The sequence below is a fragment of the Aulostomus chinensis genome, chromosome 3 (assembly GCF_037954235.1).
Source record: "Aulostomus chinensis isolate RoL2024-O1b breed Wild chromosome 3, RoL_Achi_v1.0, whole genome shotgun sequence".
NCBI lineage: Eukaryota > Metazoa > Chordata > Actinopteri > Syngnathiformes > Aulostomidae > Aulostomus > Aulostomus chinensis.
In genome coordinates this window covers 14736636-14763444 of record NC_141322.1, presented here as the reverse complement: position 1 = coordinate 14763444, position 26809 = coordinate 14736636, and the positions used below count along the sequence as shown (strand labels likewise).

Genomic DNA, 26809 nt, shown 5'->3' with positions numbered 1-26809 from the left:
CACACCTTTCATCCTCATTATCAGTTTGTAGCCCCCCGCCCCCCACCCATCATCGCCACCCCCCACCTACCAAGCACCTTCAACCCCTTCAACCCCCCCCAACCCGTCCTCCTCCCGAACCACTCTAAGTGGATACCCCACAGGAAGGGCTTCTCCAGGGGGGAAATGGGTCCCAGATGTCTGCCTTTGTGCCACTAGGCTCCTCGGGAGGGATGGAGCTGTGGAAGGATGGGTGAGGGGGGCGTTGGTGTGTGTGCGTGCGTGTGTGTGTGTGTGTGTGCGCGTGCGTGCGTGTGCAAACATCAATAACAGCAGCCAAGAGGGTGAAGAAACTCCCAGGGTGAGGCTGAGGAGGAATTTTATGATTGGTTCCTTTTGTTGAGCCTGTATGGATTTCCAAACACATCAATTATAATTGGTCACACTGTTGCGCACCTACTAGCTGGGTCCATCGCCGCGCCGCTCCGACCTTTTGCCATATGATGGTAATTGAATTGACTGCATTATGAACTTAAAGAAACGTTTTTTTTCCCTCCTCCTTTTCCTGGAGCACTTCAAAAGTTTCAACATGGCCGCTCTTAGGGGCCGTATTTCATTTCAGAGCGAACCATATGGCGGAGAGACGAAAGAGACAATACGTATCTGTCTGCTTTGATGTTTAAGCCCCCTATCTGTGAGTGTAAGCCAATATATATATTGATATATAGATATATCTATGATCTATTTTCAGCTCTAGAAAGGGTTAATTATGACCCCCGTGGAAATAAAACAATGAGGAGAGCGAGGCCTGAGTGTTTAGTGAAACATTATGTCAAGACTCTGACAGGAAAATGAAATGTGCAACATCAATCAGCCGACGAGGACAGAGATCAAACGAGCCTCCACACTCCTGCATCTGGTTCTGTTTGGACAGCCTCACTTTTTTCCCTCCGTCTCCCGCTCCTTTCTTGTCCTTTCCTCTTTCCCCCTTTTCTTATTCTTCTCCCATTCTCTCTCTCTCTTTTTTCTCTCCCTCTGTTCTTCTACAAAAACGTCCGTGCCACGACATTCTTGTTGGCCCGTTCCCTTTGTTAGCTCATTTTTTCCATCATGGTGGCACGACGCCATGTTTTCACTGAAGGTAAAGCGGCAGCAACAATGACTTTCCTGTCCCTCCGCTGTCTCTACCAGAGCTCCCATTAAACCCAACTCTAATACCAGTTAATCCTAGAGTTGACTTGGCCTGTTATGTAAATACAACCTCGTATAATTCACTGTCTCCCCTCTTTGATGGCCAGATGAGTCCTTTTTTTTTCTCTTCTTCTTTCTTCCAAGTTGATTGAACCCAACTGGGATGGAGCTACTTTCCGTTGAATGAATGAAATGTAAACCAGCGCAATCATGGGGCTCATCAAAAATCTTCTGAAGCGCTCTCCCCGCACACACACGGCCCTTCAATCCACCCAAGGCTGCTCCAATCACGTCCGTATTGTCAGCGAAAAACCGTCAAGATTAAAATAAAGGACGAATCCTTGAAGCATGTGTTGGTGAATGCCATGTCTTTACACTGGTGTTGGATTTGTGACAAATAAAAGTGCTGAAACAGGAAGTCTCCTATTAAGACTGCCGTCATCAAAAAGTACATTTTTAACTCCCCCTAACGTGACCCAGGCGTGACTCACTCATCGTGACGCATGACGGTATAAATGGACTCGATGTTGGGAAACAGATCTGGATTCAAAGGTAGCTTTACGCAAGAGTTAGTCATTTAAATTGCAGGTTGTGCTATCTGGACGCCCTCGGCGGTCCAGTAAGAACCAGCGATGTCATTCCTTCGAGAGGACCCTCTGCTGTGTCACGACTGCCGGTTAGGAGAAAACGTATTTAAATGGCTGCAGACTGGAGGTGGAACATGTGTCTGCTGCCCCGAGGACATGGATCGCACAATTAGGTGCTCTCTCACCTCTGCAGACTGAGGGTCTCCAGGCCAGGGGGGTCAGGGGGTTACTCGGGGTCTGTGCATCCGACAGAGCGAACCAGGACAGCTGATGTCTTCGAGCCCTGCTCAGGTGTTAAGACGTCCTCAGAGGTCTTAGCTCATCTTGGGAAATTCCCCCCGTTTGCACAACCTTGCATGTGAAACCCCTGCAGAGTAATGAAAAATCGATTTTGCGCTTTACAGGACTTCACACTCTGTCATCGTTTGTGCCAATTCTCAACATAAATTCCACATCATAAACTGCATTAAACTGTAAACGCCCGTCCTTTTATTCTCACCGTGATCACGCGGTTCAGCAGATCAGCTTTTATGGGATCGACACGGCCGGGATGACAGCTGATGACAGCTTTTGTTAATTCAAACTGTTGCTAAAGTTGAAAAATAAAGAACATTTAGCACGACATCAATGCGTGGGTCTCTGTTACTGCACATTTGCTCCAAAAAAAAAAGAAGAGCTTTCCGTAATGGTTGTTTACAGTAACGCACGCAATTCAACATTAAAGTTCTCCTCTGATCACTTTCAGAAATAAAAGGTTTGGATTATTTCTGTCCTATTGATGAATCTGATGAATGAGAGTGCAGACACGAGGGTGCATGTGGACTGACGCTCCAGCCCAAATCTGGAACCCATAAAGGCTCAGACATCCCTGCAACATTAGCCAGAGTCCTTCTTATTGGCTGGGACGACCACTTACCCCCTTCCTCTATCGCCCGCCCTGCTAACGCACACTTCCTGCTTTCCCGCCTGGCTCGGGCCGCACCACGCCTTCTGGAAGTCCGCTGGGCCAATGAGACGAGGCTGCAGGCCCTGGATTAGCGTTTGGGTTTAAAAGGAGCAGAGGTGGACCGGCTTGTCAGATGGTTTGTTGTTGTTCCGTCTGCCAGGTTGAGAGGGGAATGTGAAAGTGACAAGTTTAATAAAGCGATCGGGGAACGGGACGTCCTGATGTTCAGTCCGATGGAGATTCAGCAGCCGTGACTTTCTTTGACGGGGGAAAAGATTTTTCTTACGCCGGCCTGTCAAGCTGAGTAAAAAGAGAGTTTCTGACTTTGCGGTGGACTTTGGAAGGTTTTCAGAGGACGGTACAATGAGAGAAGAGGTGTCCTGCACTAACTCCCCAGAAGGAGGCCTGGGGGCCAGCGAGGAGGAAATGGAGAGGGGGTCAAAGAAGACCCTCCAACCAGGAAATCGAAAACGATCCCCACACCCCAAGAAGGACAACCTGGGTCAAACGGAGGAGAGCGGCACCAGCAGTCCCACCAGCCTGCTGCCGTCGGGGCCCAAGAGGTTGAAGAAAAGCCCCTCGTCAGTGGTGACTCTGGCCCCCACGTCACTGGGCCCCCGGCCAGAGCAGCCCTTTGAGGACCTCCACTCTCAGCGTGTCATTGCCAACGTACGGGAGCGCCAACGCACCCAGTCCCTGAACGACGCCTTTGCCTCACTACGCAAGATCATCCCCACGCTGCCGTCAGACAAGCTGAGCAAGATCCAGATCCTGAAACTGGCCTCGCGCTACATCGACTTCCTGTACCAGGTGCTGCAGAGTGACGAGATGGACGCTAAGCTGGCCAGCTGCAACTACCTGGCCCACGAAAGACTGAGCTACGCCTTCTCCGTCTGGAGGATGGAGGGTGCCTGGGCCATGTCCACCAGCCACTAGGGTCCCCTCCGTCTCCTCAACCCTCTCGTGTCCACATCTCCACCCCGCCGCCTCTGTCTGTGTTTGCTTCCTGACCTCTGACCCTCTTAAACCTTCCAGTCTGATCTTAATCTTTTTTTTTTTTTTTTTTAAATTTTAATCTGAAATCTTTGCATTTCCTGCTTGATCTCATGCTTGTCCAGCAGCTGGACCACCCTCCCCCCAACCATGTCTCCCCTGCAACCGCTCCACCCTTGTTTGTCCCACAGTTTACAGTCCGCTGCAGCCCCTCAGGTACACACACACACACACACACACACACACACACACACACACGGACACACATGTTTATTTTGACTATATAAACACTGAAGGAGCATTTTGGTTCAGAATTTGTCTTCAGTGCAGCAAATAAATGCTGAGTGAAAAGTGACGCTTCTCACTCCATCGCTGATGAAACCGAAGCACAAACATTAAAAAAAAATACATCTCCTGAATATTTTTTTAAATGTTTCTGCATGACACGAAGCACATTATGCAGGAATGTTTCATACACGCTACAGAGTCTGAATTTGCCAAACATAAAATATTATGAACAAATTATCAAACCGCCCCACAAACATTTAAGTGTGTTTACAGGTTGAGTGAGTCAGTTGGATTTCCAACTCCTGAAACTTAGCATTCAGGTTCATGAAGATAAACACATTTTCCTTTTTGAAATTTCTTTGCAAAAATAAAACGATTTATGTAAAAGAAACAAAAATGTCAAGTATAAAATTCTGTCCGTTTTTTTTTTCCCTTTCATAAACGTTTCAAAGTAATTTCACTTTTCCAAAGTATTTTGTATCAGATCATTTTATTTGTGCCATTATTTTGGGCGATTGTAAGAATTTAATATGGCACCTGGAGTTACCAGCTGCTTGAGTGATGTTGCATGAAAGTTATTTTGTTGTTTTGCGGCTCAGAAAACGTGTGAACAGTCAGATTAAAAGTGAGAGGCGGATTCAAGAGTTATGCTGCCATTTTTAGGCCATTCAAGTAGGCAGCTGAAGATTAAACTGGCAAATCTTGAGGAAACGTTCGCCAACGCATTTCATGATAAATGATAGCAAATTGAAATGAGCACCATTGTAAAATTGAAATTGAAAACATGGTGTCTCAACATTCAGAGAAACTTTTCTGTAAAATGCTTTCTGCGGCTGCTGAGTTTAAATCCACAACCACAAAAGCATCAGCAACCTGGAATAATAATAATAATAGTAATAATGATAATAATAATGATAATAATAATAACAACAATAAGAAGAAGAAAACTAATAATATTTATAATGATAATGGTATTAATATTGGAAACATGGATAAAAGCTTGGTGGTGTGTCCCTATTTTCTAAACCCATCAGGCTTCTCTGCAGTTTGACAGACCTCTGATGTATCAAAGACAAATGTTGTGCTTCACAATCTTCAGGATCGACTTCACACCGTTTCTTTTTCAAACATTTTAACAGAAACCAGATTCCTGCTCAGGTATGGCATGAAAGGAGGAAAAGAGTGAAAGTGAAGAAAGTGCAGGCCCATCTCTCTCTCTCTCTCTCTCTCTCTCTCTCTCTCTCTCTCTCGTCTCTCTCTCTCTCTCGTCTCTCTCTCTCCCTCCCTCTCTCTCTCTCTCTCTCTCTGTCCCTCTCTCTCTCTCTCTCTCTCAGGGTCTTGTATCCAGTGTCGTGCAATCAGGCCGCGTCGAGGCCCAGACAAGCAGGAACCTTTAGATTGGAAACAGTTGTGAGCTATTGGGAAGGTGTGTGTGCTCGGGTTAGGGTCACCAACACGGACGTGTATGTGTGTGTGAGTGAGTGAGTGTGTGTGTGTGTGTGTGTGTGTGTGTGCGTGTGCGTGCTAGTTTGTCATAAGCTTTAATTAGCTCTGCAGCAGTATGTCTGTGTGTGTGTGTGTGTGTGTGTGCATGCACACCAGAATTAGTAAACACACTTGCAGATGTTGTTTTAGTGATTTTTATCTCCGGGTTTTAGCTGTTGCAACATTTTGTCCTGCAGGAACATGAACAGCATAAATCCCAAGGAGAGGAACCCACTTTTAGATGACGAGTCAACAGACATGAATGCACACACACACACACACACACACACACACACACCTGTGAACAGACATGGAAATGATTTCATGCAGCATTCACACGTGCGCACACACACACACACACACACACACACACACACACACATTTCTAGCTGTGGGGGAATGAGTGGAACAGATAATTCTTTGAAGCATTGATAACAGTCTTCTACTGTAGGATGGTATATTGCACAGGGACGCATGACGCTGTCCAGACACACACACACACACACACACACACACACACGCAGCCGCTGGCCATGTGCACGCTGCAGGTGTTCCCCTGTGTTATTATTAAACCTCCAGTGGCCTCTGCAGTAGACGCTGAGGGCCTCAGCATTGTGCACACAGAGCCAAGGCCCCTGCACGTGGAGCAGAGCGTCCTTGAACGCAGCGCGGGAGCCATTAGCCTCCACTTTGCCTGCTCTGCCTGTTATCAGCAGCTCTGCAGGGGCTGTCACACAACATGCTAGAAAGTCAACAGGCCAAAACGTCTTTTCAGAAGTTTAGGAAACAGAGGCGTGTGTGTGTGTGAGTGAGTGTGTGTGTGTGTGTGTGTGTGTGTGTGTGTGTGTGTGTGTGTGTGTGTGTGTGTGTGTGTGTGTGTGTTGATTTAGCTGCTCACGCTTCGTTTTTTTTAACTGTCTTATTTGAAGGAATGACTGACTGGTCTCAGAAGAAATGCAAATGCAAAAGAATAAATAAATCAAATTATCCTACAAATTATAGAGAGCAACAGTCGAAACATAAGAAAAGCAGCAGGTTTTTTGCAGCGCTCTAGTCTTTTTTCTTAATTTCTTCTGATTGAAATTGAAATATCTGATACTCTGCAGGCTCGTTTATGGACCAGTTCTCCTCTTCTGGATCTCATCTCAGGAGTTGGTTACTTCAGCCAAATGAAGATGCATTGAGAGGATAAAAAAAGAACTTTTCAAATCAGTATCGGGCTGTTTTCTCAGGAACTAAATTTCAGATGTTTGATCCGTCTCATACAGAAGTTAAAATCAGCTCATATATATCTGGGAGAATTAGACGAGGTATTGTATTTTATTAGCGTGTGTAAGCTCATCAGTCATACGTGTGAAAATCAACAAAACGTTTTATATAAGAAAGGTGCCGTCAACATGTGGATGTCTTTGAAGGAACGGCCGTTTTTAGATCATGGCGTCATCCCTGCAACAGTGCTCTTGTCATTTGGATGTGAAAAGGAAAAATATTTTGTTGTTTCTATATTCCCTTGGAGAGATGCCACACACACACACACACACACACATGCACACAAGTTCAGAGTGGTCAGTCCTCTGATGAACACAGGACATGTGTGAGTCTGGCTCCAGAATAAGAGAATTGTTCTGTTTGAGCTGGAAAAAACAATACTCTTCTTTCTGTTTACACTATAATCAAAATGCCCGTCACTGCTCTTTCCTCTGTTGAAACCCCTGGCCCTGCTGCATGTGTGTGTGTGTGTGTGTGTGTGTGTGTGTGTGTGTGTGTGTGTGTGTGGGTGCGTGTGTGTGTGTGTGTGTGTGTGTGTGTGTGTGTGTGTGTGTGTGTGTTGTACAGTTTGGACTGACCAGCTGTTGGATGCTCTTCTGTGCATATTAAATCTCTGGCTGTCACTCTGGACTGATCTGGGACCAGATGTACAGTCCTCTGCGGCTCATCTGTGTTTTAAAATCATCCAGAAGTTGTGGTTTCTGATAGTCATCTTTATTTTTAGAGAGCCGAGCGCAGGCATGAGGGTTGTGTGTGTGTGTGTGTGTGTGTGTGTGTGTTGATTGTTGTGTGTGCATGTATTTGTACATGTTACGTGCATGCGTGTGTGTGTGTGCGTGCGTGTGTGTGTGTGCGCGTGTGTCGGCCATGCAGCTGCAGGAATAGTGAGCCACAGAGGAATGACTTCTTGTTTGACACGTAGGCAAGCGAACGCCACATAACCGAAGATGAATCAGGATCTGTCAAACATTATTCAAGTGCTGAGTTTTATTCACTTAAAGGCGTGACTTCCAATAATAGCATTTTAGTGTGTAAAAAGGAAGAAATACAACTAAAAATACCTCAAGAAGCACCTTTACGTTTTGTTGTTTTATAAACATTTGATGTCCATCTGCCTCTGCTGATAAGAACTATAAATAACAACATAAAACCCTGAAATATGATTTAAAAATTAAGCTTCATTTTCACTAAAACAAAGAAAATTTTGTGCGAGCAAAAAAAATATTTACCGTCAAAATTCAAGTTAAAAGCAAAAACAATTAAATTCAACTGAAAGATTCCCGTTTACGGCGTAGTAATGTCATGTGACAAGACAACAGCCGCAAACAGTGGAGACTTGTGTTCACTGGACTTCGTCTGTGTCGCTCTCCAAGCGTGGAGAGACAGGCTCTAATTATGGAGAACCGAGAACGCTCCGAGAAATGTTTGTTAAAAACAAGAGAGGAGATGGTTCTTTTTTCCACTAATCAGAGAGAGGCGGTTGTTTATTTCTCCCTTTGCGTTTCTCACGTTCACCACCACCTCAAGTGTGAAATGTCTTCCTGTGTGTTCACGTGTGATGCTCACGCTCCTTTTATCTCTCGTCTCTGCAGAAAACTGACAAATGGAAAATTCTCTGCTCTCAAAGATGAAACGTTTCCCCGCCTTGCCAGTCGTCCCCCGCTTTTTTTTTTCTTTTTTTTTTAAACAACAACCTTTGAATAAACTCTTTCCTGCTTGGACACGTGCTCGACTCATGACACTGAGATGTCTTCCTCAAGCTTCATTGCTCATCAGTGAGTGTTTGTGAGGAGACACGACGGTCAAGCACTGAACCTTTCTAATGATGAACAAACTCACAGCTGGCCTGCGGTGACAATGAAAACAAAATGGCTGCTGGTTCGAGTGCCTTGAGTAACAACACCGTGATCACCGTCATCCGCTCGCTGACGGGTGAAGGCGGATGACTCAGTGCCGGACAGACATTTAAGATGATAATGGCACTGAAGTGGTCAGAGGGCGGTCACAGCCAATGAATGTTTACAGCTAAAATGCTAATAAGCTAATCGCTCTCAAAGGCCCAACATGTGGGAAAAGGAAGAGCACGAGGAACCTGATCTTCTCTGTAGTAACTGGATAGCTTTATTGTGTATTTTGTTGTGTATCTGTTTGTGAATTTAGTGTATGCACACTGTATTACTGCAACTCGGCTTTTGCATCAAACATGTCAAAGGGAAACTGTCTTAGTAAACCAGGAACCACTGATCACGGTTGAGCCGCTCCTACGTTGTAACACAATCAATGTACGTCTGCTACGTCCTGCAGCTTTAACAATTATCTGAGCGTTTCCTAAGAACAACATCCAAGTAAAGGAATGAAATGACTACAGCCACATTATAGAGGACTCACTTGTAATCATAAGTACTGAAATTGCTGTTTAATTTTTTTTCTGCTTGTGATCATCTTTATTGTGTCAGCTCCTGTGGTCAATAAATCGATGATTCTAAATGAAGTGTGTGGTGAAAAGTGAATAAATAAAAGAGCATTTAGAGAGAAGTGAATGAATACAACAGACCTTTATTAAAGGGGTTTTTTTTTGGGGGGGAACAAAAAAAAAAAAGAGTAGAAAAGACAAACACAAACAGGCGAATGTATTTACACTGTACAGAAACGACATCAGACAGGAGAGAAAACTGAAGTGCAGTTTTAATGCGGATCCAGTTTTTTTTTTTTTTTTAAGGCTACCTTCACACAGGTTGGTCAGCATGATACTTCAAGGCACATGGGCTCATCGTTTGGTCTCTTAAGTACACACACACACACGATACGACTGAGATCAAATACAAAAATAAGTCATTAAGTGGGCTAAAATCGTAAGACATGAGTTAAGTGTCAAAGTAAAGCGGAGCGTGATATCCATTCATCTCGTTTCACATTTTCATGACGTTAACGTCGGCGTGTTTTCGCACACGATCCAACAAAAAAGAACGATAGAAACAAAAGAGCAAACATTCTGGATTTTTCAAAAATAATCCGTAGCACCGTCAACCTCGTGTTGGACATGCAAAGAGCACTTCAAAGACAGAATCTGAATGTATAAATAGATTTTTTTTTTTTTTGATAAATGGTTTTGCTTATAGATCTGTTCTGTGCTTTTGGCGCTTTTCAACAGTTTGGATAAATAAAAGAAACATTCACAAACCCTTGAAAGTTTTTGAAGTTCTTTAAGCTATGCCAGTCCAGAGACGGCACATTGTTCTCATCAACTTTGGTTAAACTCGGAGCTGAACCTGTGTCCACTTGTCTGGATAAGCACCCATCTGAGCGGTGGCGCTCCGTCCTACATGACGACGGTGCCGTTTGGTTCGGGGACGGTCGGCACAGCAGCCTCGTGTCCCAGAGGGAAACTCACTGTGCCCTTGTTCATAAATACAAGTAGAAAAGAAGTTTACAAAATACAGCAGGAATGCTCATCCACAGGTAGAAAAAAATACATCAAACATCGGATTTTAAGACCCAAATCAGCGTGACCCTCGTTCCCCGAGGGCACAGTAAGTGCACTTGGTGTGTGGCTTTGGACTCGTGACAGAAGATCAAGCGTCACATCTATAATCGTTCCTCAGGCCTCATGGGAGTCTTTGGTTTTGACTGACATGATAAAGACGCTGGTTCTGACCCCATGTTCATCTCTCACGGCGTCTCTACAGCACAGAGATACTGTAGATGGACTTTGTCAAGACGGCTGCGTCTTCTTCGGTCCTTCAGGGACAATAACAAGAACTTGCTGCATGTGCTCACCCAGCATGCCAAGAAAGAACTAAAATATGTGGACATACAAACCAATATGAAACATATGTATCTCAGGCTTCGCCGTGGCTTCACTCGCGCTGGACACAGACGTGTGAGCCAGGGGTCAAACTGATGAATATTCAAACCGAGTCCAACTGATTGTCAGCGTGGAGATGTGGCTGTGTTGTGTCTGCGTCACATCACAGTGCGAGAAGATCAGAGAAGCTCCTGATCTCTTCCTTTATTGGACCCTGTCACACGCACATGCGTGACATCACAATAAGTGCAGAGGACACGTCTGCTCTCCTTCACAGGCACATCCTGCAGAGACGACTCCTTCCACTCCGAGCAATTGGCTCCGGTAAGCCGAGGTGACCTTTGACCCCGTCTTCAAGGTTACAGCAGTCCAAGTGGTCTCGCGCAGGTCTTGTGGGAGTCATTTACAAGGTGAATGTTTAAAAGTAACAGAGCTGTTCAATGTCAGGTGTATGCTGATGCTACATCACGCTGCTCCCAGAGACAGAGACACTCCTACATCTCTCAATGGTCTCTGAGTCCAGTGACTGATGCCCAGGTGTGTTTGAGTCAGAGTGGTTAGATGGTGGTGAGGTGATGAGTACAGTGGTCGCTTCCAGTGATGGTCCTAATGCATAGCTTTATATAGTTGTGTGTGCGTGTGTTTGTGTGTGTGTGTCCACTGAGACCTATTTGGGGACAACTGTCAGGTGATTCCTTCTTTACGGTGACTGACATTTCTCTGTCAGTTTTTCTTGATGTTTCCTGAATAAACGAGAGAGAGCGGGGGAGAGAGAGAGAGAGGGGGAGAGAGAGAGAGGTGTTTTATGACTCTCACATTCTGCTGAGACAGAGCTGATCAAACCTGACGTCGCTGTCCTCACCTGTCAGCTCCCATCGACAGCGAGGCGATGCCGCTGATGGCCTCGCTGTGCGAGTCTCGTCTCAGCCGCCGTCTCTGGGCCTGCAGGTAGGACAGGTCTGCCGTGGCGGCTGAGTCCTTCACACTCTGCCAGTACTCACCTGCATGGAAACAAGCAGGGAGATGAGCGGCCTCCATCGATGCTATTTTAATGTTTTCATCCTGACAACTTCCTTGAGGAAAAGTACCACCGGTGGGTGTCACCATCTGGCTGTAGCTGTTTGATGTGAATATAAGCACCGACTGATATAAACAGCCCAGGGTCAAACATCCATGTTGATCATTTCTGAAATGTAAACTCAAAGTCCGTCTGTTCTCAGGACCAGCTTCAGTCCTGGGACACACGGTGGAAGGAGAAAAAAAAAAAATCAACCGGTGTTCAGCCAGTGTGTTCGTCTCTGAGTGTGTGTGTGCGCGTGTGCGTGTTCCGGTTCTTTGTGTGTTAGGAGCATGCAACTCACATATATTTCACCCCCGGCCTAAATTATGGGCTTAACATTCTTGTGGCTTTGCAAATATTTTTAATTAATCTAATTTGGTTGGGATAACATTTGTGTGCAATCAGGAGGGGATGTTGCGAAGGTCGTGTGCCAGAGAAGTGTTTGAAGATAATTGGAGCCAGGGCGGCCATGTGAGTGTGTGTCTGTGTGTGGGACGGCTGGAGGGAGGGATGAGAGACAGGGATGTAAAGGAGGAGTGGTGGGCAGGAGACAGAAGGAGGAGAGGACTACACCAAGAACCAAGGAGGCAAAAATGGAGGGACAGGAAACACATCAATGACGAGCAGAATATCTTCTCTCGAAGGTTCTGTGTGTAGCATCCAGGACGGAACCTCCAACTTCACAAGTACATAATCACCGAAAGCTCGTGCTCTCAATCTTTAGAGCTGGTCGAGCCGGTGAAAATGTTGTGAGAGGTCGAATGTTAGTGGCTGGATGGCTGCTCTGACCTCTTCATACAGGCACTGAGGTTCTCTTGGCACACGCAGGGCTCACATGGCCGTCATGACGACCACAATACACAAAGAGACGAGGAAGAGCGTCGGGTCCAGACAACAGAGGCCGAGGGACGAGAGGATGCTGTTTATTGGTTGGCTGGTGAGGACGGTGAGAGACTTCAGCCAGTGTGGTGTGTTAGCACTGACGTGGCTGCAGAGACACTCTGGGCCCTGACACCTCTGTTAGCTTTCAGGCTGTTCAGGTGTAGAGGACTCAGTCACATGACCATGGACCATAGCCGAATATCCAATGTCAGGTTCATTCTTCACCGAGTTGTTGTTGATGTTTACGTAGCCCTTCCTTGTGTGACATGATCTCCTCTGGTTGTCGGGAAAATTCTGAGAGGAAACCTTTCGAAAAAAGTGGGCTGAGAGAGAGGAAGGAGTTAAGGTGAGGATTCACCGCCACAAGACCCTACGTCCAACACAGTGCTTCTTAAATTTCAATTAACTGGAATCTTGAGAACTTCCCTACCTAAAGATTGGGAATATCAAAAAAGCTCAAAGTGGAGTTTGAAAGTTGCCTTGAGTGAAGCTGTTGTGTTGCGGAGGTTGTGTTAGCCTGTCTCTGGGCTCATGGAGGTGATGCTGCAGCTCCATCTCTCCGCTTGGAGGCAGATGTGGGATCGTACACACAAATATATACCTAAAATATGACCTGACTTTAAAAAGCTGACGAGTAATCATGACATTACCCAGCAGCCAATCACAGCTACGCCAAACAACCACGTACAGATGATTTTTTTTTCTTCTGGGTACACTTTTTTTTTCGTCTTCACATTAGAGAAATGTGTTTATTCAATCAAAATCAACCAGTGAGAGTCTGGGTTGTGAAATGTATTGTGACATTTCATGAGCGATTGTCAAATGTGCTTGTCATCTGAAACAGATTACGGGGCTCATCTTTCTCTGCTGGTGCAAATCCAGCGCTAGTGTAAACATCGTCTCTGTGCAATTTTCCCCAAACTCAAGTCTATTTTTTGCATCTGTGCCTGTTTGGTAACTTGCAGGTGGCAGGAGAGTCACGGAGGAGGCTGCCTTCACTCTGATGAGGCGGTGCAGGAACTCAGCTGATGGAGAGCACAGCAGAGGAAACGGTATTTTTGATTACTGATGATCACCATCGTGTTTTCAATCCAGGTTCAAACTCAGCATGGTGAAGATGTTTTCTGTCATGCAAACACAAGAATTACAATGAGTTTTCCTAATGATTTGCGGAAGTGGGTCGAGGAAATGGAAAGGCTTCCTTATCATCGGTGTGTCAAACCCCTCAGGCGGTGCTTCCTCGACCCCGTCAAACACACAATGAACAGGGGAGCTGATTTTAGAACGGAGTCTGTAACTCTGGAGGCAGGGATGGAGGAGATGGAAGCCGACGTCTCCTCTCATTTGATCCGTCACATTCAGTCCTCTTGTCACTGTCTTTTCTTTTCTTGTATCATTTACACCACATTGATAATCTGGATCTCCCTCTGGAGTTATTTTTGTTGTCGTTTGCGAACGCTAGATATTAAGAGCATAATATTCTTCACTTTATTGCAGAAATACCCTGATATATAATGATATTACTTAAAGGCCATTGTTTCCTTGTGTGGTCTGCAACTTCGCTGTTTTGATTCACAAGCACTTCTCTCTCCTCGCAGTGTCATTTGTAATCGGAGCAGACAGCTACTTTTAAAGAGAAAAAAAAATATCTAAAATCCCACTCTTCACTTCCTGCTCAACAGTAAACAGTTAGAAGCTCGGTGGGGAACACAGTGGAGCGTTTAGCAGCTCAAGAGCCAAATATTTCCCATGAGAGTTGCTAGCAACCAAAAAAACAGCAAGAGAGTGCCGTCCTCTACTACTGGAGACAGAGGAACACATCGGCCTGCCATCGGTGGTGGGTAGAGATTATGAATCTGAGAGCACGTTTACAGACCGTGCACATGGATTTGTAAATACACAGTACACATTTACACAAATGTCTTTTCCTCAGATATCACAGTCAGACATCTCGAATAATTTTGTTTGCCTGGACCACAACTCAGTCTGTTTTGTATTGATTTCTTGTTCTTCCTTTAATAGAGGCGGAAAGTGAATTGTTTCATGCATCCAGTTAAAAACAAGGATGCATTTTCTCTTGGTGAACTGAAACAATGTATGTATTTGCATATAGAGATCCAGTCGCATGCGATCACTGGAGATGCATCTGGAGCTGTAAGTTATGCCAGCTTGTTACAGCCACATCTCTGGAATGTGAGTCCTGATAACAGGGTCCATCAAAACTCTTGATGGTAGAGATTATCTTCATGTATCAATCAAAATCTGCAGGAAGGACAGAACTGAACCAAGTGAGGCCTGGAAGTTAATTTCCTGCTCCTCATTACTTCAACCCCTCCACACTCACCCCTGTCAGTGAGGAGGGCACCGAGTGGAGGATGCTCTGGTACTCTGAATTGTAGGCTTGACACCCAGTGACAACCTAGTAGACCTGCAGTTGATGAGTCATTTATGGTGGTGGTGGTGGTGTGTGTGTGTGTGTGTGTGTGTGTGTGTGTGTGTGTGGGGGGGGGGGGGGGTACAATAACTGTGGGCCTGCCTCACTATGTCTATGGCTATGTAGCACAGTGGGTGCGTGTGTCAAGGGTCCCAGCAGTGGCCTGGGCGTCTTCCCCTGTCACACCTTACATAGCATGAGTGTTGAGATGACCACAATTCTCTGTACCAATAGTTTGGAAGACATTTCAGCGCAGGGTGGAAGCATCTATGGTGGAGGCAGTCGGAACAGTATGTCCAGCACCTACACCCAGCGATGCAGGTGTCAGCTCCAGTCTGAGGAAAGCTAAGCTAGTTAGCCAAAGATACAAGAAGAAAACTCACTTCTGACCAGAAAGGATGTGACGCAATGAAGAGTTTTGTTGAGTTGCAAGCCACTCGGGGTTGCCATGATGGGAATAAAAGCTTCTCTGAACACAAGGAGTTGAAGCATCCAAAGGTGAAACCTCACAACAAGTAGAATTAGAAGCAGAAACAGAAACTTCCCACTTTGAGCCTGCACCATGAGCCCTCAGAATGCTGCTGACAGATGTGTGCGCTACTCACCTTGAACCTGGATGACTCTTTGTAGCGACTGCACAGCGTTTTCACAAGGCCTTTGGTCCAGCACCGACTGGGACAGAGGCTCCACCTGTAGCACAACCCAGAACAGGTGGAGAGATGATGGAACATTAACGGTACAGATGCAGGATTACCCAAACACACACACACACACACACACACACACACACACACACACACCAACATGTCTCACCTCCATGCCCAACAGCGCGCTGACACAGGCTTCAGAGGCGTCACAGATGGCCTTGAGGTCATGCCCCCCCTCCAGAGCCAGTACCACCCGTCCTCCGGCCAGTGACATCAGCTGTCTGGTCAGGAAGCCAAAACCTGGAAGAGAACAAATGCAGGTTAAGCCAGACATCAACTGGTCAGCAATTCCTTCAGAAATGTGGATTCATTTGATTCAAATATTCCTCTAGCTAAGATGAAATGATCAAGATGAAGCAAGACTTTCCATGCAAGCCTCCCACTCACAAAGTTGATGCGACCCTGAACTTCTAACTGGCCGCTAATGTCTGGCATCAATATGTCAAGTTCAGCTGGAAAGATTATTTTTGAACTTAAACTGATTCAGCAAGCTTTATCAGTCTGTGATTTGTCATACAAATTAAATGGAAATACTTGTTTATACAAGCTTGGTCTGAATCACCAAATACTCTAAATAAATTTCAAATGTAAAAATAAAAACTTATTCAGGCCCTGTTAAGCAAAATGTGTTGAAGAGAGGGGCTCCACTGATCACAGCACAGGATGCTGCATGTGAATGAGAGGCTGACTGTGTCTTACACTTGGCTGTGACCTTGTAGCCTCCAAGTGGGGACGAATGACCTTCAACGGCATCAAAGCCAGCAGACACCAGCACCACTTCGGGAGAAAACTCGTGGGCGATGGGCATCACTACAGCTCTGAGGAAAGGAAAAACAAAAAGTTCACTTTGCATGTCCATTGACTCAGCCCTGTGGCCAAAATATAATTGGAACGAGACTTTAAGAAATTATGTGCATACGTTTCAAAGGAAACGATACCCACGACAGTGAGTAAAACATAATTTGAGAGAGGAAGTCATACTGCAGTTTATTACTGTAATAAACTGAATTTTAAATTGCCAGTAAAGTAAAAAATAATTCAAAACTGGAATTTATCACATCAAGGTGGAGGAGACAGATGTATTCTTCCCTCTTCTGGAATATCAAATGCAAATATTAATTTGACCATGAAAGTAAAATCAGGCATTTGAATTTGATGAAAGTAATGATTCATGTTAGAAGTGTTTCATCTCTGCTCTTGATCTGCTCTTTTTAAGTGTCTAAAATGATAAGGTGGAATCGCTCCGAGGTGTGAATGTGTGCAATTGTTTAAATGTGAAGCAGAACTGTTTAAAAAAAAAAGAAAAAAGAAGAAGAAACACTCATTCTCTGCAAACCTTTCCTGGTTACATGGACATGAATCCAAAAACCATCAGATCAAAGACCCATAATCACACAGCTAAAGGTGGACAGCAAACACTGAAAAGTTGCTGTTTCTGTGAATGACACAAACAGATAAAAATGAGACCTTTGACATATCTGGACCGAGAAGCTCCCGCGCTCTCAGCAGAGAGCACTTTCCTTGCTTCTATCTTCTCTATTCCTCTCTTCTCAGGCTGCCAGTTATTCAGCCAGAGCGCACGGCCCATGCCGCGTTTGATTCTCTCTCTCTCCCTCGCTCTCTTTCAGCGGCAGTTCAAAGGCGTTTGTGCGCGTCTGGTTCCTATTAGGAGCTCGTCCCTCTTCTCACGTCACTGACAGCCAGCCATCTGGGATCCATTGGGCCTAATTACGCCGCCTTTGGATTCTCTAACAATGCACCCCCCACTTCTTCTCCTCTCTCCTGCTCTCCTCCTCTGGACTCGCCTTCATAGTTTGTGATTCGTCATTAGCCACCTAGAAATGAACATATGCACACACGCACGAGCATGCACTTCCTTTGAAACGGGATGTTTCATGTGTGCGCTGTGCTACTGGTGATTAGAGTGACCTTAAACGCTGACCACCTTGGTAATCCTCCACACATACATGCACTACGTCATGACACTTAATCTCAACGCAGCTGAGCTTTGTCTTGATTGTACTCGAGTCTCACCACCGCTCTAAACCACAATATTTCCCCTGTCACTAACACACACCCAAAAACAGATACACATCATCAACGACATCAGTCTGGCTCATTCTCCGCTCCGTCCTGAGGAGAGTCTGGAACACCCTGCCGTCTGAATTATGTATTCAAATTGGATTACAGAACTGGCACCAAACTAGATATTTAATTGCATAAATGTGGATTCACAATGCGTTAAATTGTGTATGTTGAGCGTGTTATGCATGTATTCACACCAGGTAATGAAAAAAACAAAAGGTGGCAAAATCCACTGAAAAAATATCCAAAACTCAAGTGTTTTTAACTGAAACTGTCCTTAAGAAGTTTTGTTGATTCTGCTTCTTCAAAATCTCAACTATCTAGCTGCACTTTTCCAACCTTGTTTTACCATTAATGCAACTTTCTTTAGCTTTTGAAAAATAAAAATAATAATAACAATGTACCTCAAACCACTGAACCACCAGAGACAAGGACGAGCAAACTACTTTTGTGTAGCACACACGTGCACATGGCGACTCAGTCTGCTTCATAGAACAAAACAAAAAAGGATCAAAGAAAGAAGAAAACAAAATGAAACAACAAAAACATTACAAAGGCATCTTAATTGTCATGCACCAAGAGAAAATCAGTTTATAAGAGACAAGCGTGAACTTTCATGGAGTGGCACACATTCTGGTAGAGTACTACAGTGTGGTTAGCTGAGGAAGTTTTACACATGAAAACACTTGCCATTTCCCAAACTGGGTGAAAAATCCCAAAACCAGACGGCTGCTCAGGAAAGGACCAGTTGTTCCCTAATTACCAGCCAGAACTCCAGTAAACACTGGACTTAGTGTTTCCGAGCCTGCCTAGTGGGCCTATGGTTTTTTTTTTACCAGTACGGGTTACCTCATTAGCATTTTTCCTTTGACGAGGGGCCCACCCACCGTGAGCGCCGCATGTAGAACCATGCAGATCTCTAATGCTGTTTCATCATCTGGTGGTGAGCCAGTGTTGCTGACATGAGTTGGTTACAGTAAAGAGCCGAAGCAACACATATTCATGCAAAAGAAGCTCAAAATTGCAGGGGGAAGCAAAGGTGTGCTTACTGACACACTCACATGTGGATATATGTTTTTATTTTCAGAATGACATTTGCCAGGACTCTCACAACAGACTCCCCATTGACTGACAGACATTTTTCACAAGCACAGAATCGGGCATGAAGCCTGTTATAGAACTGCTGCTTTTAATCAACTGCATTAAACAAGGTACATCCTTAATTAATCATTGCAAGGCACTGTAGTCAAAACTGTGCAAGTGCATTCCAGGACTTCAACCAAGAGGAGAAAAATATAGCTTTTAGTTAGCCATCCTGGCACAAACAGTTACCGTTTATAGTGGTCAATAGCCACTCTTACTACAGTGTTGGATGCTTCACCTCAGTAGAGCACTGGAATCCAGGTAAAGAATCAGTTAAGGCACAGACCAGGTAGAAAGTTCTGGTTACTGATTAATCAGCTTTTGGTGTTTCCATCTGATATCTGCTGGCTGAGTGGAATCAGATTTGATTTGTCTTCAACTAACAGACGATGCAGGGACCAGTGCAGAGTCATTTTCAGTCCGTCCCTTATTTAGATCCAACCCCCAGTAGGAGATAAGGACCACTGTGACTAACCTGGAGTAAAGGAAAATTCCACGTGTGCATTTAGTGGTGTTATAGTGCTGACAGAGTGAGCAGCATGAGGCGAAAATCGTCTTCCTGATTTTGAATTACTTGAAATAATCGTCCAGCCTAGAGTGCACACTAAGCGAAGTACCGATGTGATGTCAGTGGTAGCCAGCTAGCGACAATACATAAAGAAATAGGATTATGCTAATTGTGGTTAAAATGAGTTTTACCTGAATGCAGCCAGGTATTCAGCATCACCCATGGGAGGGTTCAAACCACCTGTCCATCCTACATTCACATTGAAGCCCTCGCCTTCACCTGCACCGACCTGGATGGAAAGAGGAGAGAGAGAAAATATGTCAACGTATGAATGTCAAGAAATTCAACAACTCGCAGAGAAAGAAGAGAAACTGCCTGACAGTGACTGATTTGAGCCCAATATTCACAAAATCAGCACCTCTGTTACACTCCAGCAATGGAGAGAAAGTGAGCACAGGTCTTTAAGGAAACACAGGGGAGTGATTATGATTTCTAAATGAAAGACGGATGGCTACTAATTCAGCACCCCGTCCCTCCATCTTGATTTTGATACAATTTGTCAAATGGCCTCATAAATCACTGAGCCACAGCAAGTTACACCCGTTTATGATTCCCATGCCTCAGGCTACAAATATACTGAGAAATATTTCACATTTGTCAACTGTTGCACTCCCTGATAAATAAAGACAGCGTAGCAGAATCACAGAAATAAATGATTTATATTTCAAATGTATTATTTGTCTATAGACAGAATGAGTGTACACTATGTGTTGAATATAAGGAGGAATATCATTTCAACATTGCTATTTACCCAATATGCTCATTACACAACATGCTGAATATGATTATATCATAAGCAGAATATGACTGCTTTCCTCAAGAAGCAAGGCAGGGCCAAGAGAGCTTTTCCAAATTTGACCTCACATATCAGTGATCGTAAGTGAACTGGGGCGCAGGTCTTAAAATGAAGGTCCAAGGATTCTTTGCTCTTTGTAGTCCTGCAGCCATTTAACTGTTCTCTAAGCCCTTCCTCATCAGTCAATGTGTCAGTTTGAGAGGAGAGTGAGGAGGCTGACTGACGCACTCTTGGCAGCAAGGTGTGGTAATTTCCTTTGTGCATGCATACGTGTGTGTGTGTGTGTGTGTGTGTGTGTGTGTGTGTGTGTGTGTGTATGTTCATGGGTGTGAGAGGATGCTTGAAAGAGAAAGAATGCTGATGAGCATTGCAGAGCGTCTGTCTTCATTCTTCTCTCAGTGGACGGGATGTTCACAGGCCAAACCAAAAACACATGATGCCTCCTGTCCTCTGCCAACTGGTAATGTACCCTCATGCACACGCACATTCACACACACAAACACTCCCACTATTCCTTCTATTGCTCCAAGTATCTTGCACTCCTCTCTGTCCTTTTTCTCTCTTTCATGTTTAAAGAGTTGCTGGAATGGATTAGGCCTTTTCTGGTTACTGTGTGGTACTCGGCACTTTGTGTTACGGCTATGACATCACACTGCTACCCCATGGTGTGCTATATACCTACATGGGGGACAGTGAGACTCCAGAGGTTTACCACACAGCTCAACAGAGGTTGAGGGGCCACTTAAGGCAAAGCCACATCCAAGCCAGCAGAGAGTTTTATGTACTGTCCCTCATCAGGGGATTTTAGGGGAAAACATTGACTATTTTACCCTCATTACTGTTGGGGGAGGTGGGGGAATAAGCGGAAGGGGTTGCGGAAGATTGAATGGGCTGTGAATGCCACCATGGGTTGGGGTCAGTTCATCTGAAAGAGGATAGTGATCACACTGGGTTTCTGGTGAGACCGCAGGCAGAATTCATAGGCATCTCAATTTCCTGTATGCAAACATAGGCATGCACTTCAACTGTACACATCCTGTTGTGAAGTTCGAACATCCGAAGCTCTGACATTTCTCCAATAAACTCAACATGGAAGTACACACAGTGTACACACACACACACACACACACACACACACACACACACACACACACACACACACACACACACACAGTCATCTGCTCACGGTGTGTTTACTGGATAAACACAAGTGCAGCTTTTATGCGTCAAAAAAACTCTCCACTGCCATAATTGTATCCCTGTTGATAATGGCTTTGAAAAAGTTGATGATACATTTAATGATTTATTGATGAACACTTAATACACTGATGTTTATTTTAAACTGTTCAAGTTACATGATCTGATTATTCAGATTCCAGCAGAAAAAGGAAGTCTTTCAATTTCATTCTTCATCAAGGCAACACATCTACAGTAACCTGTCCAATGTTTTTTCCCCTGAGTAGTGTAGAATCTGAAATGAAAAATAATCATCAAGGCCAAACTCGGGTTTGGATTTGAAATAATTAAACAATTAATTGAACAAAAGAAAATTAAACGTCAACTTCTTTGATAATTAATCATCTCAGTCTATTTTCAAGCAATAATGTCAACATCTGCTGGGTCTCAGATGTAAGAATTTGCTGCTTTCTTGCTATTAGTGAGAGAAAATGGAGAGTCTCTGGATGGACAAAAGAAGCAATCTGAACCTGCCACTTTTGACACCAGGAAATTGCAATGTGCATTCTTCAATTTTTTTTGGACATTTTATAGACTAAGAAAAAATTGAATCAATTAATTGTAAAATTACTTAGCCGATTAATTCATACAATTATTAGTTGCAGCTCAGTTAGATTAAGACTGGTCTTAAATCTTGTAGCTTTTCCCTTGATTTATTATTACAATCATTCTTACAATTTGACAAGTACAGTACATGCTAAATACAAGGCTCTTGAGCTCTATTTCATATAATCCCATAATTACCGCCTGTTTCTATGCCAACATATATCTTCACATGAAACGTGGGTGGCAAAATAATGAACTGTGTCACGAGAAAATGGCAGCTTGTGTTCTGATAGTGGCCAAAAGGCCATGAGAACATAAGTGGTGGACTGTTGAGCACCAACCTCACTGGGATGTCCGCTACCAGGGAAGAAGTTGCCATTGTCGTAGCGATGTAGAGAGATATAGAGGACACTTGGGTCGTTATAGAAGGCTTCCTGGGTGCCATTGCCATGGTGAACATCCTGGACAATGATTATAAGACTGGTTAGGAAAATCAGGTATTTCCCACACAACAAAAACTTCACCAGTTTAAAAACAATCCCTAGCGCTGTGTCTTTAAAGCCAAAATGAAAAAGCTCTCCTTGTCAAATACCAACATGTTTTAGTTGTAAGCATTTGTGATCAAAGAGGAATATCTCAGACAGTCCAGTGTGTGTAAAGACATGGTGCAGGCTCATACACACACACACACACACACACACACACACACACACACACACACACACACACACACACACACACACACACACACACACACACACACATGCACAACAGAGACGATGACGTGGCTGTGGATGAAAATTAGCATGTGTGTTTCTGGATGTGTGTTCATGTGACTGTGTGTGTCTTCTCTACGCATACGAGACAGACACATGACGGCCACAGTTAACAATTTCGACATGAACTAAACGACACGTCGCGCGCTACTACTGTATGCAGTGCTGCTGTGGGTCTGGGACCCTCTTCTATATGCTTGATCCATTTGTCAACCTTTGTGTGCGTCTGTCTATTCCTGTCCATGTGGGGACCAGGGATGCTGGTCACGTGGTGCACCCTCACCCAGTCCACGATGAGGATCTTGCTGATGTTAAGTTTGTGCTGGAGTTGCTTGGCAGCGATGGCTACGGAGTTGAAGAAACAGAAGCCCCTGTGGACAAACAGAAAAGAAGAGAGGCAGCCACATGTGTTTATTGGGACATCTTCAGTAAATTAAAATGAAACAATCACCATATGGAGCCTTGAAAACAAGTCATGTGGTGGCTATTCAGTCCAGGTTGTGACAGTCAAAGTATTGACTCTGATGTGTCATATATTTACAAGGCAAAGAAACTCTTGACACGCAAACGCTGATGTCAATATTTGAGAAATGAGGATGTTATATATATATTTTTTAGTATCTCCCCTTCCACTGCTGGCAAACACAAACTAGTTTTTAAATTAGAACATCATGCTGAGTCAAAAATCCAGTACTCGTGAGAAATGAAAACCCACAGATTTTGTGATAAACAGAAACACAAATTCATCATAAAATGCACCCCACAAAACAAATGATAACACAGTGTGAATGTCTGGCAGGGACAGGCGAGATGAGTTCAGAGAAATAAACTCACAATGTGGTGCAGCAGCACTTACTGTCTACAGTAAAGGTATGCAAAAAGAAAAAAAAAACTGTTGATGTACGAAAAACAATGGAAGAATGTCGGTGTCAGCATGGGTCGTAAAAGTGCAAGTGTCTGTGTGTGCGTGCCTGTGTGGACGGTTTATTATATATGCTGTCCAAATTTTGCTCATAAAGAAAAGTCAATCATCCCATAAATAACTGGTGACATGCACTGCTGAGCACACACACACAGTCCCAGCTGAATATGATTACTTGGCTAATGCCTCCTATCAAAGAATGTCACAAATCTACACACACACACACACACACACACACACACACACACACACACACACACACACACACACACGCTGAATTCTTCTGAGGTACTTTGCATCTTAAGGGCTTACTATTAGAGAAGAAGGTAGCTCGCCTGGGGCGTCACGCAAGTAGAACACAAAACACAGTATTAAGATACACATGTATATATAAGGTCACTTTTTAAACATTTTGAGAGAATTTCTGGTTCTGTGATCGTGCGTGTGTGTGTGTGTGTGTTTGCGTGTGTGTGCCAGCGTGCTGCTGTCCTTACAGGGGAGAGGAGTGACTTGCATGGTGTCCAGGGGGCCTCACCACTGCAAAGCCATTCTGTGAGAGAAGAGGAGAAACTTTAGCACCTTGCTTCTTTCATAAACCAGACGTCAGCTCGACGAGCTCACATCCAGTTGTGCTGTTGTAGTTATTATACATGAAACAATACCAGTGAAATATCCAAAGCAGCTACTTGGGTAAATCAGGGTGTTCCCCTCAACCTGTTAAGCTGCAGCTCTGTAATTCCTGGGAAAGCAAATGTCAGAGCTGACAGGGTATTTAGAAATGAAGACACACCTTCAGCTCTCCTTGTGTCACCTTCATTGCCAGGTCTGTGACACAGCCGGCAGCAATACGGGAAGCTGCTGATGTGTGAAGCTCATTCCAGATTGTATCAACATCTACCTGTCAGTAACACAACAATGAGACAATAATTAGATTACGCTTATAGGAACACTAAGTTTAGTCTAACATAATTTAGTCTCTATGAATCTATCAAAATACACTTCTTTATAAGAGGCTAAAAACTTGCTGCGTGTTTTTTTTCTTCTTTTAAATTGCACCTGAAATTCACATTTGAAAAAGCCCCAGGAAAGCTGCAGCCAGGCAGTATATTGACAGTGCTGTCTGTGAGAATTTGCATTCATTACAGTTTAAAAAAATATTGTATTAAATGAAGTTAATAGTTACTACTGTTTGGTCAGATATGTTCTCTTTCCTGCATTCTCAGTAATTCTTGTGTTTCTATGATAGTCCATGTTTTTGACTCACATTTATGGGAGTGTGCCACAGTGGAACAATGAAATCAGAGGAATTTCTTTTATCACAGACGTTGCCATCTTGTTCCAATAACCCTGTTCACAAGCGCAGTCATGGGCCGGAAATCCAGGCAGATCAGTCGTCTTATCAACAGACACCCAGCCCCCCTTCTTCTTTCTCTACCTCCTCTCCTCTCTACTTCTCTGCTATTCTCTTGTCTCACTCGTCTGTTCTCATTGTTCTTCACAACAGTTTCTCTTGGGCATCATTACTTGTTTTTAGCTGCACTTAGGTTTTTTTGGACTTTTAAAAAAAAATTCTCGCTGTTGTTCCTCATCATATCTTGTGTATTAGTTGTTCTTCTTAGCAACCCTCTTTTTCTTCTTCTGTGTCTTCATTCCATGTCTCTCCACGCCCAATCCCTGCACATAAACCCAGTTCCACTGGCACGCAACCCTCCAACCTGCGAGCGCTTGTGTACCCTATTCTAGTGTCTTCTTCTGCCTTTCTCCCATCGACCTCCACACAGCCTTTGATTTCTTAGCCAGAAACAATAGCATTATATCAATAGCAATTTGTAGTACTATTAGCATAATTGTGTAATGAGGCATAATCATTCATGTAATATTTGCTATTCATTGATGCAATTAGGTAAGTGGAAAGATTCCCACATGACTAGTGTTTTAAAATGTGGTGTGTGTGTGTGTGTGAGTGAGTAACACTGACCCCCACGCCTCCACAGGGTAACATCACAAAAATCCGTTGCGATAAAATTCCTGCAGCAAATAATGGATGTGAGTAAATAAAGGTATATTTTTATTCTACTTAGTGTTGTTGATGTTGTTCATCTTACCAGCCAACTTGGGGTTATCCAGTTTGAGGCGGTGGAGAGGGTTGGTGCCATATAGAAGAACATGTTTTTCTGAATGGACTGACTGCAACTCTTCAAGAGTGGCCTTCCTACTGCGAATACGCTACAACACACACACACACACAAACACACACACACACACACACACACACAAAATATTGAAATATGTATTATATTTCTAATTGAAGACCGAACTATTTAATTGAGGCAATGTTTGAAAAAATTAACTGAAGTAATAAAATAAAATGGGGAGTTGAAGACATTTTTTTCCCACGGACTTCATATCCTGACAACAGAAGTCACTGGCCGTTGGTCATTAGGATGAATGCAGCTTCATTTATTAGGCCAGAAATGCTCTCCATTCAATATACAATCATTAACTGCACCCTGGTCTGTATGCATCCATAGCTATAATCCCTTCACCTTCTAAACCCCTCCGAGGCACATTTAAGAGTTTAGATTATATAAATAGAACTGACTTGTGTTTGAGTGTGTGATAGAGTGTTTGTATCATACCTCACACTGGCTCCTGAGGCCCCTTTCATGAAGTCTGGACCAAATGCTCTGGACCCTCCCAGCATGCTCAGGGTGGAGGCTGTTGTTCCCACAGGTACACTGATGCTTCTGCATCTGAGCATCATAAACCAGACCTAAACACACACATTGGTCATTAAAAATGAATTGTACCAAATATAAAATGACTGACGTCTTCTTTTCACAGTTCCTGACTGAACCTGTGGTGTGGTGCAGCTGGACATCTGCAGTTGGACTGGATAGTGACAGGGAAGGTATGGGTGGGGGTGGATGTGAAGGAAGAGGCAGGGAGGTGGAGGCTGGAGAGGACTGGGTCCGACCAAGAGGCTGGTGAGGCCAAATCAGAACAGGCGCATTGGAGGAGTCCAGCTGGAACCCTGGTCTGTGAATCAGCTGTCTCTGTGATTCCCAGGGCAGCGGGTGAAGGACAGAACAGGGAATGAAGGAATATTTC

General features: G+C 44.2%; 2 protein-coding genes across 10 annotated transcripts in view; one reads left to right on the top strand and one right to left on the bottom strand.

Moving 5' to 3' along the window:
- Positions 1–2852: 2852 nt before the first annotated feature.
- Positions 2853–10120, top strand: LOC147267804 (twist-related protein 2-like). Of its 4 annotated transcripts, none has more exons than XM_086198869.1 (3): positions 2853–3694; positions 3825–3912; positions 8331–10119. In XM_086198869.1, the coding sequence occupies exon 1, from the start codon at positions 3067–3069 to the stop codon at positions 3637–3639; it is 573 nt and encodes a 190-aa protein (XP_086054995.1). In that variant the 5' UTR covers positions 2853–3066; the 3' UTR covers positions 3640–3694; positions 3825–3912; positions 8331–10119. The 4 variants fall into 4 exon arrangements, with proteins under 4 accessions (XP_086054995.1, XP_086054996.1, XP_086054994.1 ...); XM_086198870.1 differs by having other exon boundaries at positions 3822–3912; XM_086198868.1 differs by having other exon boundaries at positions 2853–3912; positions 8331–10120.
- Positions 9263–26809, bottom strand: part of LOC147267803 (histone deacetylase 7-like) — a 48093-nt gene continuing 30546 nt past the window's right edge. For 3 of the 6 annotated variants that reach the window (XM_086198864.1, XM_086198867.1, XM_086198862.1), the window contains 13 exons: positions 26556–26754; positions 26338–26471; positions 25804–25924; positions 25677–25726; positions 24489–24596; positions 24193–24248; positions 23060–23147; positions 22342–22461; positions 19554–19651; positions 16326–16444; positions 15733–15866; positions 15525–15609; positions 11557–13510 (listed from right to left, as the gene is read on the bottom strand). In XM_086198864.1, the coding sequence (XP_086054990.1) occupies positions 13317–13510; positions 15525–15609; positions 15733–15866; positions 16326–16444; positions 19554–19651; positions 22342–22461; positions 23060–23147; positions 24193–24248; positions 24489–24596; positions 25677–25726; positions 25804–25924; positions 26338–26471; positions 26556–26754 (1506 nt within the window). In that variant the 3' untranslated portion in view covers positions 11557–13316. The other 3 variants (XM_086198865.1, XM_086198866.1, XM_086198863.1) reach the window with 2 other exon arrangements.

What these genes read in the sequence shown, in the direction of transcription:
- LOC147267804 (XM_086198868.1), top strand. Translation starts at nt 3,067, where the DNA reads ATGAGAGAAGAGGTGTCCTGCACTAACTCCCCAGAAGGAGGCCTGGGG.